The 16,193-nt window shown below is 47.8% G+C and overlaps 1 protein-coding gene across 4 annotated transcripts; it reads left to right on the forward strand.

Annotated features, from left to right (window-relative positions):
• The first annotated feature begins 14 nt into the window (after positions 1-14).
• Positions 15-5,459, forward strand: Bag5 (BAG cochaperone 5). Of its 4 annotated transcripts, XM_038336936.1 has the most exons (3): positions 177-192; positions 820-878; positions 2,047-5,459. In XM_038336936.1, the coding sequence occupies exon 3, from the start codon at positions 2,072-2,074 to the stop codon at positions 3,413-3,415; it is 1,344 nt and encodes a 447-aa protein (XP_038192864.1). In that variant the 5' UTR covers positions 177-192; positions 820-878; positions 2,047-2,071; the 3' UTR covers positions 3,416-5,459. The 4 variants fall into 4 exon arrangements, with proteins under 4 accessions (XP_038192867.1, XP_038192864.1, XP_038192866.1 ...); XM_038336939.1 differs by lacking the exon at positions 820-878 and having other exon boundaries at positions 15-192; XM_038336938.1 differs by lacking the exons at positions 177-192; positions 820-878 and adding an exon at positions 496-516.
• Positions 5,460-16,193: the final 10,734 nt, after the last annotated feature.

Below are 16,193 nucleotides of genomic sequence, written 5' to 3' on the forward strand. Positions count from 1 at the left end.
GGCAGCGCGCAAAGGCTGCGGCGAGGCCGATCGTGCACTTTCCCTGAGAGAAAGACCGCGGCGGCGGGTGGCGGACGGGACGCGGCGAGGCGAAGTTTTCCCCGGGCTCGGAGCTGTGCGGCCGGATCCGCGAGGGCGGTGGCAACGCCGCGGAAGCGAAGGTGAAGGAGCGCGATGGCGCGGGCGGCACAGGTGAGCGCAGCGCGGGGGCGCGAGCTTCGTTCTCCCCGGTCGGGCGCTTCGCCGCCCCCGCCCCGCGCCCGCCCCGCGCCCATTGTGAGGTCAGGCGGCGGCGCGTCGGGCCCGGCCGAGACGCTCCGGAGCGGCCGCCGCGGCCAGTAGCTGCCGCCGCCTCCGCCGGCCCCTTCACCGGCCGCCCGGGTCAGACCTAGCCGGGAAGGGCGAGGGGGATGCCGCTGGGGGCCCCGCTCCGGTGCCGCTCCCCGTGACGGGCCGATCTCCCACCTCGCCGCCCTCCGCGGCAGCCAAGACCGCCGCCACGCACACCTCGCCGGGGTAAAGCGCTGCGAGGGCCGGGCCCGGACCCTCCCCGGGGGCTGACTGAGTTCGGTGGCCTGCCCGCCGGAAGTGAGCTGTCCGACGGACACCCAAGAGCGTGGGGAACGCTCTAAGCAAGCTTTCGGGAGGCGAGTGACCGAGATCGTCGCAGTCACGCTTTTGCGGGGGCGGGCTTGGAAGTTGCTTAGTTCCCTTTCTGAAAAGAAGGTTGGCCCCTGGCAGAATGGTGGTCCTGTGGGTTTGGCAGAGCCACTGTTAACTTCCACAAGGGCACACTCCCGATTCCTTAACCTATTTTAGGATGCCGGGATCCGAGGAAACGGTGTTGCTGTTAACCTGATGGTCAGGCTAGGATGAAAGTGTGTGCAGCTCACGTTCTTGTTGAAGACAGAGTCCACAGGCCAGACATCTACCCCACACTCGACCCTGAGTAACTTCTGTCTGTCCTGAAACCCCGCCCGCCCCCCCCCCCCCCCCCCCCGCCGCCGTGGTCCCCTGTATTCGGTTTGCCTTTGATTCATTGTCTCGCTAAGTAGCCCAGGCTGACCTTAAACTCTCACTCTGTCTCCCTCGTGCCAGGCGTGTAGGCATGCGCCAGCACTCCCAGCTTGGTTTGTTTTGCTCCTGTTAACTGCTTTTAGGAGAGAGAGTTGACATGTCACATCTCTTTCCTCAAATGTGTCTTTTAAATCTATACGATGACAAAACGTTTTGTCTGTGTGATTTGGTACATGCCCAGGTGCCAGAGTTCACCTCACCCCATTATTTTTGTGGTGTCCTTCTACTATGTTTTTTAGGCTTTTTTTATTTTTTAGGTTTTTTTGTCCTGAAGCTCCTCATTTAGGCTAGGCTAGCTAGCCAGTGAACCGCAGGGATCCAGCTATCTCTGTCTCCCTGGCACTGGTCGTAAAAGTATTGCATGGCTTTTATATTTTATTTTATGTGCATTGGTGTTTTGCCTGCATGTATGTGTGTGCACAACGTGTGTGCCTGTAGAGGCCAAAAAAGGGATCAGATCCCATGGAACTGGAGTTACAGGTGGCTGTGAGCCACCATTTGGGTGCCGGGAATTAAACCTAGGTCCTCTGGAGAGCATCCAGTGCTCTTACGCACTGAGCCCTCTTTCTAGCCCCTTCCCTGACTTTTTCATATGTGCTTTGGAGCTCCAACGTGGGCACTTGACTGACAGCTGTCTCCATAGTGTCATCAGCCCTTTTTTAAAAGTGTGCCTTTTTTTACATTTTTTATTGATATTTATTGAGCTCTACATTTTTCTCTGCTCCCCTCCCTGCCTCTCCCTTCTTCAATCCTCCCCCAAGGTCCCCATGCTCCCAATTTACTCAGGAGATCTTGTCTTTTTCTACTTTCTACTTCCCGTGTAGATAAGATCTATGTAAGTCTCTCTTAGTGTCCTCATTGTTGTCTAAGTTCTCTGGGGGGAAAGTGTGCCTTTTAAAAGCAAGTTTAGAATGGGTTGATCTAATTATCCTGCAGAGGCCGTAATAAGTTACTCTTGCTGTCTTTCAGTGCTTGTGAAACTGAACACAGAAGTATGGATATGGGAAACCAACACCCTTCTATTAGTAGGCTTCAGGAGATCCAGAGGGAAGTAAAGAATATAGAGCAGCAAGTGGTTGGCTTCAGTGGCCTGTCGGATGACAAGAATTACAAGAGACTGGAGAGGATTCTGACGAAACAACTTTTTGAAATAGACTCTGTAGATACAGAAGGGAAAGGAGACATTCAACAAGCTAGGAAGAGGGCAGCACAGGAGACTGAACGCCTTCTCAAAGAGCTGGAGCAGAATGCAAACCACCCACACCGCATTGAAATCCAGAACATCTTTAAAGAAGCACAGGCCCTTGTGAAAGAAAAGATTGTGCCCTTTTACAGTGGAGGCAACTGTGTGACTGACGAGTTTGAGGAAGGCATCCAGGACGTCATTCTGAGACTGACACGTGTTAAAACTGGAGGGAAGATATCTTTGAGGAAAGCAAGGTACCACACGCTAACCAAGATCTGTGCAGTGCAAGAGATTATTGAAGACTGCGTGAAGAAGCAGCCTTCCCTGCCACTCTCTGAGGATGCACATCCTTCTGTTGCCAAGATCAATTCTGTGATGTGTGAAGTGAACAAGGCCAGAGGCACTCTGATTGCACTTCTGATGGGCGTGGACAGTACTGAGACTTGCAGGCACTTATCGTGCGTGCTGTCAGGGTTGATTGCTGATCTAGATGCTTTGGATGTGTGTGGTCGTACAGAGATCAGGAATTATCGGAGGGAGGTGGTGGAAGATATCAACAAATTACTGAAATATCTAGATTTAGAAGAGGAAGCTGACAGTACACATGCATTTGACCTGGGTCAGAACCATTCCATTCTAAAGATAGAAAAGGTCCTCAAGAGGATGAGAGAAATAAAGAATGAACTTCTGCAGGCACAGACCCCTCCTGAATTGTACCTGAGCTCCAAGACAGAACTTCAGGGCTTGATCGGACAGCTAGATGAAGTGAGTCTTGAGAAAAACCCCTGCATCCGCGAAGCCAGGAGAAGAGCTGTGATTGAAGTGCAGACCCTGATCACGTACCTGGACCTGAAGGAAGCGCTCGAGAAGAGGAGGCTGTTCCCTTGCGAGGAGACACCCCCCAACAAGGCTGTGTGGGGTGTCCTTGGAAACCTGTCAGAGATCCAGGGCGAAGTCCTCTCATTTGGTGGAAACCGAACTGATAAGAACTACATCCGTCTGGAGGAGCTGCTGACCAAACAGTTGCTGGCCCTGGACGCCGTTGACCCCCAGGGAGAAGAGAAGTGCAAGGCTTCCAGGAAGCAGGCTGTGAAGCTGGCCCAGAACATCCTCAGCTACCTTGACCTGAAGTCCGACGAGTGGGAGTACTGATGGACCAGGACCTACCTGATCTTGCTGGTTCGCACTTTATCTACTTTTAGAGAGCTTTCAGCTCATGGAGCCTAAATGTAATTTCTATGTGCATATTCAATCTCAGTATTTATGATTTAATCAAATTATATTCAGTATTTCTGCTGCTTTTGATGTTGCAAAACAAATATCATTATAGCACATTAACTTTTCCATCTGGCTCATTATCCTGGTTTGTGTTGATTTTGTGTGTTTTTAATGGGAACATGAAAAGGGCAGCATTCCTCATTTTTAGACGGGTTGTGCAAGCATTAAATGCAGATTTGAGAGTCTAACTCTAGGTAAACTTAGGGGCTGAATGGGAATAAAGTCCAAGTACAAAACCAGTACAGAGACGTTTTATTATGCTAAACAGAAGTGGGCCTTTTTTAAGTTACAAGGCTTATTTAGTCCCTCCCCATCTTATGGGGTGGGTTTTTTGTTGGGATGGTTTGTTTTCTTTCATAAACATTTTTGTTGAGCAAAAATTGTTCCCTTATGCTTTTGATGTTAGAGGCGGGGAATCTTGTGTACAACACACAAAAAATTAATGAGACCTAACAACCAAAAATTTGAGACTGTTTGAGAAAGGGAAAAATCATCAGTTATTCAGTACCTTCAAGTTACTTTGCTTGTGAGATCTCAACTAAAATTCTCCTTCTTAGTTAATAAGGCAGTGGACCATTAGAGAACCATTGCTGTCTCCCTGTAACCGGAGGATGAAACCTTAGTGGCCACGTCAGGTCACCAAAGCCGATGAGGAGCGTCTGTCTGTAGCATAAATGAGATGGGTTCCTTTGTCGGTCACAGCTGTGAAATAGAATGCCTGTTAAACATGACATCATTTACACCATGATACCAGAGACTGTTGGTAATCTTGGGGGACGGGTCTCTGCAGCTGTCAATGGTAACTGCTGCTGGCACCCCAAATATCACCTGTAATAATTGGAGTGAGGCTGTGGGGTACCTGATGATATTCACATAAGGACTTCTCTTTTCCTGAAAATTCATTACAACCTGTCGGGTATATAAAGGGTTTTATTATTTGGTTTCTTCCTTCTGTGTGTTTCTGTGAATATTTTCTATGTGTCCGACATTATGGTTATCTATTAATTCAGACAAAGAATCCGCAGAATTATGCAGCACCTTCTGTGTGGTGCCAGCACTGTTGCTAACAGACCCCATGCCATGTCCCCTTTCATTACACGACCTTCTGATAGCCAGCCTCAGCGCACCGCCTCGTAGAACAGTAGCTCCCCGGGGCTCTGGCAATGAGTCCTCCCCGTTAAAGTCCCCAGCATCCTCCATTTGGCCAAAGCCGTATGATTTACTGGTCCTCTGCGTCATGGCTTTAGCCCATCCTTCAGGTCTGACTGCAGGTTTTTAAACTGAACTCTCTGGGGCATCAGTACATGAAAGTCCCTTCAGGTGCACCTTTCACGGGGTTACTTAATTCCTTAACTTTGTTTCTGAGGGTTACACGTCAGCCTTTCTTCTCAAAGTCCATTGTCCTGCTGAAGCAGATTTTTGTCTCTTTATGACCTGCCAAGACACCCCACACTGCTGAGCTTGGAGCCTGCTAAGCACAGGAGGCACATCCCCCTCAGTGGGATTCCACATGGATCCTTTTGCTCCTGGAGGTGGTGGGAGAGACTTGAGCTCCTGCTACAGTTCCTTGGGCCCAATTATCTCATAGAAAGAACATTAGCAAAATTCACCCTGATTGCTAGTCCCTCTTGGGACCCACGTGTGTTACTGTGGCTGCTTCCTGTACTTTTTTAACTTGGGCTCTCCACTGTAGCAGTTCCATGATCATATGTGAAAAGACTGCAGCAAGTGAAAAGCGAGGCCTTTGTCAGCGTTAGACCATGTCATCCCTGCTTCTGAAAAGAAGGAAATAATACCTGGGAATACTCACTATCTTCCCTGAGGTTTGGGTAGCTTCGCCTTCAGTTCATTCTTTGTCTACCTAGATGAGTCTAATGACAAAGTCACTTTAAATAAATGGAACAAATGTGTCTACTCAGTTCAGTTTAATGTTTTATTTTGCTTTTTAAAATGCCTATAGGGGGGCTGGAAAGATGGCTCAGAGGTTAAGAGCACTGGCTGCTCTTCCAGAGGTCCTGAGTTCAATTCCCAGCAACCACATGGTGGCTCACAACCATCTGTACTGAGATCTGGCGCCCTCCTCTGGCGTGCGGGCATACATCAAGGCAGAATGTTGTATATATAATAAATAAATTAATTTTAAAAAATAAAATAAAATAAAATGCCTATAGGTTAGCTGTAATGAAGTTCAACCAGTTTTTCTCATTTGTAAATTTTTTTTCTGTTTTAATTTGAAGCTGGTTTTGAACTCTTGACCTGCTTGTCTCCATCCCCTAAGTGTTGGGATCACAGATGTACCCTGTCACGCTTGGCTTCTTGCTGCTTTAATGCAACATCCCTGGGTTGTTGTTTGGTTTTCTGAACCTCAGTTATTCTGTACATGCAAATTGGTTTTGGGTTTTTTGTTTTTGGTTTGTTTGTTTTTTTTTGAGAGTTTGACTATGTAACCCTGGCCTGTTCACACTTGCTATGCTCCTTCTTCCTCAGCTCTGCCTCAGCCTTGAGAATATTAAGATTACCAGTGTATGCCACCAGAGCTGACCGTAAAGGCCGTGCCATTTTTAACTGATTATTTTCCTTAATTGCTTAAATGGGCTAGAGAGATGGCTCAGTGGTTAAGAGCCCTGACTGCTTCTCCAAAGGACCTGACTTCAGTTCCCAGCACCCACATGGCAGCTCACAACTGTCTGTAACTCTAGTTTCAGGGGATCGAACATCTGTGGCACACAAAATAAGATAAATAATGCAGAACCATCTCCCCGTGGTTTTGATGTGTAATCTGCAATTCAGAAGTGTTCCCAGTATACTAGTTCCCACCTCATCACTATTGACCGTGTGACTATTAGGGTGTCTAAAATAGTATTTTCTTGACAGAAACACATTAGCTTACCCCTCCCTTAATTATTACTGAAATAAACCAAAGGTCTTAGCTCTACTTGCTGTGGAAAAAGGATATGAGTCCAAAGTGTGTGTTGTGTTCTCTGCTGGCCACTACCTACCTTCTGCCTGTTCCCTCATGTTTTGTGTGACTTTGGGGAGGAACCCTTTATGCCCTTGTGAGCCAGGCAACTCCTTAAGAGTTAACCATAGTATTGTATGGAGGTAAGGGCCTTGCCTAGGTCCCTAGACCCAGGGCTTATGACGGGCCTGGCCTCTTTGTTAGGAGTAGACCTTGCAGGAATGAGAAGGTCCCAGATCTGTACTAGAAAGATCTTCCTGAGGTAGATCATCCTGTCTGTGCCCCCCAAACACATGCCACACCCCCTCTACCAGTGGAGAGTGGGCTCTGGTCTTGGCCCAGGTTAAGGGCTATTCTGTCTAGAATCAGATAGCTATACAGTAGTGGTTCTCAACCGTCCTAATGCTGTGGCCCTTTATTACAGTTCCTCATGTTGTGGTGACCCCCAGCCATAAGATTATTTTTGTTGCTACTCGATAACTAATTTTGCTACTGTTATGAATCGAGATGTAAATATCTGATATGCTGCCCCTGTAAAAGGGTCATTCAACCCCAAAAGGAGTTGAGAACCACAGGTTGAGAACCACTGCTCTAGGAGATAAAGGATAGGGAATTGGCCACCCTGGGATGTGACAAGCTCAGATCTGAACGCCCAGCAGCCCCACAGGACAGTTGAGCATGGCACAAGAATTTCCTGGAGCAGGGTCACACCCAAGCAAGCTTCTGCAGGCCCCAGTCCAGTCCTGGAAGCAGGACTGGGTTCCACCCTTCCTGGTTGGGACGTGTGCGAAGCCGTCTGTTTCCCATGCTATAATTAGATCCTTTCCTGTGGGCAGGTGCCATGCAGTGTTTCACCTGCATTCTAAGTTAGAACCTCCTGCTGCGGGTAGTCCTGTCCATGGATGGTCAGGCAGGACCACGAAGTGCAGATCTATGCAAATTAATTTACCTGGGGCAGAGTGGTGGTGGTGCACACCTTTAGAAGCAGGTGGATCGCTTGGATTCAGGGCCAGCCTGATCTACAGAGTGACTGTCAGGACAACCAGGGCAACATAAAGAAACCCTGTCCCAAAAGAACAACAAATTTACCTGGGAAGTCAGAGCAGTGGCTAGTGTGCAGCCCCCCAAGAGAGGAGGATTCCACCAACTTAAGGCACGGCGTGGCTATCTGGCTTGGGACAGCTCCCACTGTAAGAGCTGGCGAGGGAGTTGAGGGTTGACACCACTGCAGTAAGCCAGGTTCACATCGCAGTTCTGTCTGCCACAGCTAGAGCTACTGGTGAGCTCGTTAAACTTGGGCTGTTGGAGGGTTCGTCGGTGCCACACTGCAGGGTGAGAGGCCAGGTGACTCACGTTAGAACATCTAACTGCGGTGTCACGTTGCTCCCAGCTGTTGAGTCCCATTCAGAGACAAGAGTGCTGTGGCTGGCCTGCTGTCTACTGTCTTTCAGCCGTGAGTCACACCTGCAGAAGTTACCCCAACGTGAAGTTCGTGTCTGACCTCTCCAGATGGGACCTCACTGGCTACAGAAAAGCCTCTGAATACTTAAGCATTTCCTGAAGCTGCCTGCTTCCCACATGAATGTTGCTGGTTGTCTCCAATCTCACGCTCTGCAGTGCAGTCCTTTGAGGTCCTAAGACGTGGACCTGGGCAGTTAGTCCTGAGTGAGCAGAAGTGAGGGTCATGGACAGCCAGCCTGTTTGTAGCCTGGGCCCTGTTGCTTTACCCCACACTGCCTCTTCCCATCTTGGCCTGGAGGTGTCTCTCTCTGCCTTCACCATTCTAGCACTGGCTTGCTTGTCCCTGGCCATGCCGCCTCGCTTTTCAGGTACAGCTGGCCTCTGTAGCCCCAGGGCCTTACAGGAACAGACACACACATGCCTGCAGGGTGAGCTGTTCTTTAGGGTGTACTTGGCAAGCACTCATAAGGTACTTGCTGAATTATTAAGTAGAGAAGAGGTTTTATTGGCCCTTTATGATGCTTCAGAGTGCAAATGACCTCCTCTCTGGCATCACCTGTCAGGAGCTCTGGTGGGATGCCGAGTGCCTTGTGCATAAGTTCCTCAGACATGCCAATAGGGACAGGTGACCTCCAGGCTGACAGTCTCACCCTGCCTCTGCTGCAGCTACCTCACTATGTAGTGTTGGGTTCTGACCTTAAAACTCGCCTATAAGGGGTTGGAGAGGTAGCTCAGAGGTTAAGAACATTGACAGTTCTTCCAGAGGTCCTGAGTTCAATTCCCAGCAACCACGTGGTGGCTCACAAGAATCTGTAATGAGATCTGGTGCCCTCTTCTCACCTGCAGGGATACATGCAGACAAAATGCTGTATACTGTGTGTGTGTGTGTGTGTGTGTGTGTGTATGTATATATGTATATGCATATATGTGTGTATATATGTGTGTGTGTATGTATATATATAGGGTTTTTTGTTTTTTTGTTTTTCAAGACAGGGTTTCTCTGTAGCTTTGGAGTCTGTACTGGAACTAGCTCTTGTAGACCAGGCTGGCCTCGAACTTACAAAGATCTGCCTGCCTATGCCTCCCAAGTGCTGGGATTAAAGGCGTGTGCCACTACCGCCCAGCCATAATAAATATTAAAAATAAAAAACTCACCTAGAAAAAACTCAAGTCTGTGCCTCAACCCCCCCCCCCAAACAAATGCTGTTTTCAGGGGCTAGGGTGATCAGGGAGGGACTGTGTCAAAACTACCCTATTTAAGACTGATTCCATGGCTGGGTGGCTGTGCTACACACCGTGAATTTCAGCAATGGGGGAGAGGGGCCGAGGCAGGAGCATCTCTGTGAGTTCGAGGCCAGCCTGGCCTACATAGTTCCAGGACAGCCAGGGCTACGCAGAAACCCTATCTGGGACACCAAGAGGTGGGTGGGAGGAACTAATTCCAAAGGGCAGGAAATGGCTTGGTGTACAGAACTGCTGAACTGGGGGTGCAGGAGAGGGCACAGAATAACCAAGTCTCTGGGAAGACCAGGGTGTCAGGAAGGTTCAAAGTGTCAGTTTGAGGTACAAGTGAACCCCCTCAACTCCCCGGGATGAGGACTGCCATGCAGGGTCATGTGTGGTCGGGAAGTCTGGAAGAGAGCAACATCTGTTAACTTCAACTGTGTAAAGTGTGCTCTCTGCTGGACAGGGCTAGCCCAGAGCCACCGTGGCTTCAAGACCAAAGTGGTGACCATATCATGGGATGGGGCTCTATCATTTATTGGCGGGGCTCCAGCCACAAGTCTCCAGCAGAGCAGTGACCAGCCCATGTGGGTCAGTGAAAGCCACCCTCACCCGCTCCTCCAGGGATTGTCTCTATCCAACAGTCACATTCTGGACCTCCTGTCCTTCCTCCCAGCCTGCATGGCTTAGGTACCCTGTGGTCCCTCCCCCCCACACACACCTCACCTTTGGCCTGTTTTTACCTTCACTGATGACCAAGAGGCTTCCTCTTGGACCCCGCCCCCAGGTGCTCACACAGGACTCAGGGGCAGCAGGACATATCCCATCACTCCACTGTTTTCATCTGTGTGTCACTGGTGGCTGGGGCTCTTGCCCTCTTTTATAAAGGGTAAAAAATAGGGACTCGCATCTGTAGAATAAGCAGTCGACTATTTTTTTTTTTGGTTTTTTTTGTTGTTGGTTTTTTTTTTGTTGTTGTTGTTGTTTGTTTTTCGAGACAGAGTTTCTCTGTGGCTTTGGAGCCTGTCCTGGAACTAGCTCTTGTAGACCAGGCTGGCCTCGAAATCACAGAGATCCGTCTGCCTCTGTCTCCCGAGTGCTGGGATTAAAGGCGTGCGCCACCACCGCCCGGCATACATAAATTCTTGTACGTGCAGGCACGCATTGCCAAGGCCCACCTGAATTCAGAAAGCAACACTAGCACTTGTAGTAAGGGGCTGCAGGCAGGCCTGCTTTTCATCCCACCCGGCTCCCACACAGCTAGCTTTACACCCAAAATAACAACACACAAACTGTATACATTTAAACACTTCCTGGCCCATTAGTTTCAGCCTCTTATTAGCTAATTCTCACATATCTTGCTTTAACCCATATCTAATAATCTATGTAGCACCACGAGGTGGTGGCTTACCGAGAGGATTCTAGCGTACGTCCATCTTGGGTCAGAGCTTCATCACATCTGTCTCACTGAGAGAGAAGAGGCATGGCGATTGCCTGAGCCATCTGCCTCACTTCCTTCTTCCCAGCATTCTGTTCTGTCTACTCCACCCACCTATGTTCTAAGCTATCAGGCCAAGCAATTTCTTTATTAATTAACCAATGAAATCATCAAATAGATAGAAGACACACCTACATCATTTCCCCTTTTTCTGTTTAAACAAAAAAGAAAGGCTTTCACTTTAACATAGTAAAATTACATATAGCAAAACAGTTATCAAGTAAGAATTACAGTTCCAATATTTATATCTATTTTATCTTTTATCATAACAAAGGAAAACCATAACTATCTATTCTTCAACTCCATCAAAGACTCCAGAAGGATATAATATTACCTAAGCAAACATGAAATAAGCAACTTCCAAACTCTAGAAATGACAGAGACAACTCGCTGCCTGGACAGTCACTCAAAGTTCCTCTGTACCATTGGGGCATCCATCTTCGGCCTTCAGGCCCATAGTTTCCAGCAGACATTTCCATGAAGCAGGAAATTTCAAAGGCAGTTCAGTCATTTTCAGCTGTGTCCTACCGAATGTCTTGCAGACTCTTTCATGAGTCAGGAACCCCAAAGAATCATCTCACCTTTAGGCAAGTTCAGCAGTCCTCTCTCTGTGGGTTCTTTGTGTCCAGTTTCTGCAACAGTCCAGGCAAGAGCAGTTTCTTGCCCAAATTGCTATCAAACTCCATAAGGATCCTCTTCAATGCCCATCATCTTCTTGAAGTAGATTGGTGCTGCCAGGAGCAGACGTGTCTCATTGTCATGAAAAGCTCTAAGTTATTAAAACATTTAAATGCCATATTCTGTAGTCTTTGAAAGGTATTAGAAATGCCTATCTAACTGAAATATATCTCTATATATCTAGAAAATCTAACTGACTACAAGCTTGACTATTATCGATGATTATTCATTAACAACCTATATTTCATAATTATACATTACATTTTTAAATGAGCTACATAATCACAATACCTTAATCAAGATCAGAAATACATATATATACATATATATATAATAAAATTGACCTTAAATTTAAATCACTAAAGCAAAATCCATATCAATGCAAATTATTCATATCTATATCATCTCCCTCTTTAAATGTAAAAGAACATTTATAAACAATATTTGGGAATATGGGCACAGTTATTTCTCTCCAAACTGCTTCCTGCTTTATGGGGGCGCTGTTAATCAGATCTTTCATGGTATAACCTGTGTGCCAAGTTCATCTCAGTCATCAGTTGGGTGAAGTAATTTTCTGAAGGTGTTCACAGCAACCTTTCAGGAGGGTGTGGTTTATCATACCATATTGGGATAGAAGTAATCCACAGGGTCTCATTTTCTGTAAAAACAAAAGAAGAATCTCTTTTCCAAAGTATCATATCCTTAGATCCAAATTCTGAAGTCAAGGTATTTTCAAAATATTTATCTTGGAATAGTTTAGCAGCATTTATACACAAATATCTTTTAGCAGCTGTTGCTCCTTCCTCAGCATTCAAACAATTCAAAGAGAACATAACAGTATACAGTATCAAGATTCTCTGTGTATTTTCCATCTTTGTGAGGCTTTATTTTAACCTCTATTTCATTTATTTTTACTTTTATTTTTTGAGACAGGTTCTCTGTATATCTTTGTCCTGGAATAACTCTGTAGACCAGGCTGTCCTTGAACTCAGAGATCCTCTGCCTCTGCCTCCCCAGTGCTGGGATTAAAGGTGTATGCTACCACACCTTGAACTCACAGAGATCTGTCTGTCTCTGCCTCCCAGGCATTGGGATTAAAGGTGTATGCTACCACACCTTGAACTCACAGAGATCTGTCTGTCTCTGCCTCCCAGGCATTGGGATTAAAGGTGTATGCTACCACACCTTCAAGTCACAGAGGTCAATCTACCTCTACTTCCCAAGTGTTGTGTACTACCACACCCAACTTCCTTTTTTTTTTTTTTTTTTTTTTGGGTTTTCGAGACAGGGTTTCTCTGTGGCTTTGGAGCCTGTCCTGGAACTAGCTCTTGTAGACCAGGCTGGTCTCGAACTCACAGAGATCCGCCTGCCTCTGCCTCCCGAGAGCTGGGATTAAAGGCGTGCGCCACCACCGCCCGGCTCCTTTTTTTCTTTTTTACTTTTAAGAACTTTAACCTTCAGCCTGCATATATTTTTAACACATAGTAAACCATTTAGACATTCTCTTCGACTTTGAATCTTTCCTTCACTGCATATCTCTCCTTCTGTGACCACATGAATCTTCAATTTACGAAACAATATTGGAAGGACTAAAGCCGTGACTTTGGAGGCTAGATCCAGCTCATTCCTTAGCTTTCCAGCCTCATGGCAGAGGTACCCACAGGAGCCATGTTTATTGCTACAACTCTATGGCATTTCAAGATTCCTGCCAGCAAACAAGTTCAGTGTTGTTTAACATTCAAAAGCTCAGTAGTCAGGACTGACTGCTTGAAAGAATCAGAGTTTGTCCTGGCAGGACGGCCCAGAAAGCTGGCATTTTAAAACAGCACAGCTTTTTTCCTGCTACAGCTGAAAACCAAAAAAAAAAAACCGCATTCAGCTTTTCATCAGCACCATTTAAGTGTTTCGTGGCAGGACCTCTTAACAGAGCTGCAGGGTTTTGCAGCTAAAGCTGAGTCAGGAAGCCTCTCTTAGATGAGAGCGCTTGCCTCTAGCAAGCAGAGCAGACCCGAGAAATTGCTGCTACCAAGAAAACATGCTTTACTCTATTCTTTCCCAAGCTTTCTCAGGCTTTTTGTGGATTCAGTTATCCACGTGAACGCCATTCTATAGTGAGGGGCTGCAGGCAGGCCTGCTTTTCGTTCCACCCGGCTCCCACACCTTTACCTCATTTGAGACTGCTGGGGGTCCCCAAAGCTGCTGGGGATTTTTCTGCCTCTACCTCCCCAGTGCTGGGAGTACAAGTCTCTGGCACCATGCCCAGTTTATATAATACTGTGGACTGGACCGTGGGCTTCCTGCATGCTAGACAAGCCCTCTACCAGCTGAGCCTCTGCTTTAATATTCTTATTTGAAATATCCCTGTAAAAAGGAGTATTGTTTTCATAGCAAAATTTGTTGTTTGCCAGAATTTTTTGTCATTTTTGGTTTTTCGAGACAGGGTTTTGATAAGTATTAGATCCCCAGTTATTGGGTTCCTCCGCTGAAGTAATAAGTCAAATCAAACCATATAAGTAAACCATATTTAATAAACAGCAGAGCAAAGCAACTCCCAGATGGCTCTCAGGAAGGCAGGAGAAAGAGAGCACAAAAGCCCATGCAGATCTATGGGGAGGCAGGACTTAAAGAGCCTGTAGGAGGTCTTGTGCAGTTCCAGGGGAGGAGCTGCTTATGGAGGACTTTCTCAGGGGCAGGGTCTGGAGTGGGCTGGCTGGAGCTTCCCAGCAGGTTTCTCCGTGTAGCCCTTCTGTCCTAATACTTGATTTGTGGACTAGGCTGACCTCGAACTCAGAGATCCACGTGCCTCTGCCTCCGAGTGCTAGGATTAAAGGGTGCCCCCATACCCAGATCTGGCTAAGAATTTCTGACTTGACTTCAGCTAGTGTTATACCCAAATCCGCGAAGTCCCCCAAAAACCAACAAGGAGACCGAGCCCTGTATGTAAAAGCAAAGAGCCTTTATTTTATGTAGGTTTGCAAACTCGGTCTCTCCGCATGTCCAACGTATTGGAATAAACGGAGAGCCCGAGCTCAGTTAGAGTTGGGTTTTTATAGTAGTTAAGGTGGGGCTGAGGGGTTTCTAAGGTTCAGGACCACTGATTGGCTGACATTTGTCTAGGGGTGTCCTGGTGAGTGTGTGCTGGCAGGTGATTGGAATGGTAGGCATTTCCTTTGGCTGGTCTGTTCTTGGGTGGTGCTCAGGTAATTCGAGTTTGTGGTTCTTCCTGCAACCAGGTATCGCTTCAGGGTAAACTACTGAGACCCAGGCCTCCATTAAACTTATCGATGGCTGAGTCCTACTCTGGCAGGTGATAATGGTTGGAAGCAAAGAACTTCTCTGGGTGGTCTGTTCATATTTAGGTTATCATTGTTGGCTCTTAGCTAGCAAGAGGCTTCGATCAAACTCTGCAGTGAGCACTTCCTTCCTTTCCCACGATCCCTGATTTCCCTCACCTTTCACCCTGCTTCAGGGAATACTTGGCCACGGTGGCACACGAGAAGAAAGGCTCTTTGGTGTGCACTCTGGCTTTCTGTGTCTCCTCATCTTCCTGGCCAGGCCTGGGGTAGGGAAGGTGTCCAGCAACCAAGATGCTCAGGATCCAGATGGCACATTGAAAGCAGAATAGAGAGTCATCAGCCCCCAGTGGGCTCCATACATCCTCTTCCCAACTCAGGCCTGATCCATGCATCCTTTTTTTTTTTTTTTTTTTTTTAACTCAGGCCTGATCCAGGCCTCACAAGGGCAGAGATGGGGTGGAGAATGACGAGGTTTTTGTCTGGTCCTAGAAAGCCCTGGAAGGGATGGATTCTGACTTGAGAGTAAATGGAAGAAGTCAGCAAGCGCCTATAGGCAGCCCAGTTGCAGAACCCTGCCTGGATGAGTCACTGCAGACCCTGATGACATAAGATGGTTTGGGTCCCAGCTCATCAAAACTTGTGATGCTCGCAGGCAGGAAGTGGTGTGTGTGTAGCACTCGGAAGAGGCAGACGTGGGTACTGACTTCTCAGCCTGGGTGTCACAAATGCACCCGAAGGGAAAGGGCAGGCTATTTTTAAAGGGGAGGCAGTAAAAGGACTTTCGGGGAACCCCTTTACAGAACCCCCAGAGAGGGAGTAACCACAGGAAGCTCAGAGCCCAGACCCACACTGCAGAGCCTGGGAGATCTCTGGGCTTAGAACTCGGAGGGCCAGGCTCGGAGATGGACTACCGATGAAGAGTGGTACTCCCGCACAGGATACTGCGTTCCCACTGGTAGGGCCAGGGAGACAGAACCAAGGGAAGATTTGACAGGGCTCTAGAAGAAAGACAGTGAGGGTGGCACTAGGGAGGAAGGACAGTCCAGGGATTGGCCTGCCTGATGGGAAGAAAAGTTAGTCACAGGACAAGGTCACATAAGCTGGGTGTGACAGCCAGGTGAGCTGGGTATTCAAGATGCAAGGATCCTCAAGGTCAGGGCCAGGTATAGCCCAGGAGCCTGGGAAGCTTCTCTCCATAGCCTGAAGTTTAGTCCTGACGCTGTCTGTAAGCTGACCCCTCAGTGACCGCCATTTTCTGGATGTCAGTTCCTTTCTTCTCTGACAGCCCAGTTTCCATCTTCCTTTGGAAGGCCATTTTCTGGCTCTCACTTCTGACCAAGGCACCCAAAGGAAAAGCAGGCATCCCAGAACCACTTGGCTACTGGGGTGGTCCTGCAGACTGGGAGTGTGTGAGGGCCTAGGGGAGAGCATGCAGGTAATAGGAATAACCAACACAAAGATCTTCGGCTGGAGCTAGACATGGTCAGATGAGTCTGCAAAGCTCGGTCCCTGGGGCCTTCAGGCTGTGGGCGCACC

Source organism: Arvicola amphibius, chromosome 7 (assembly GCF_903992535.2).
Source record: "Arvicola amphibius chromosome 7, mArvAmp1.2, whole genome shotgun sequence".
Taxonomy (NCBI): domain Eukaryota; kingdom Metazoa; phylum Chordata; class Mammalia; order Rodentia; family Cricetidae; genus Arvicola; species Arvicola amphibius.

Coding starts and splice junctions, on each gene's coding strand:
- Bag5 (XM_038336935.1), top strand. CDS start 873: ATGAAAGTGTGTGCAGCTCACGTTCTTGTTGAAGACAGAGTCCACAGG. Junction 950..2,046: donor TACCCCACACTCGACCCTGA/GTAACTTCTGTC, acceptor GCTGTCTTTCAG/TGCTTGTGAAACTGAACACA.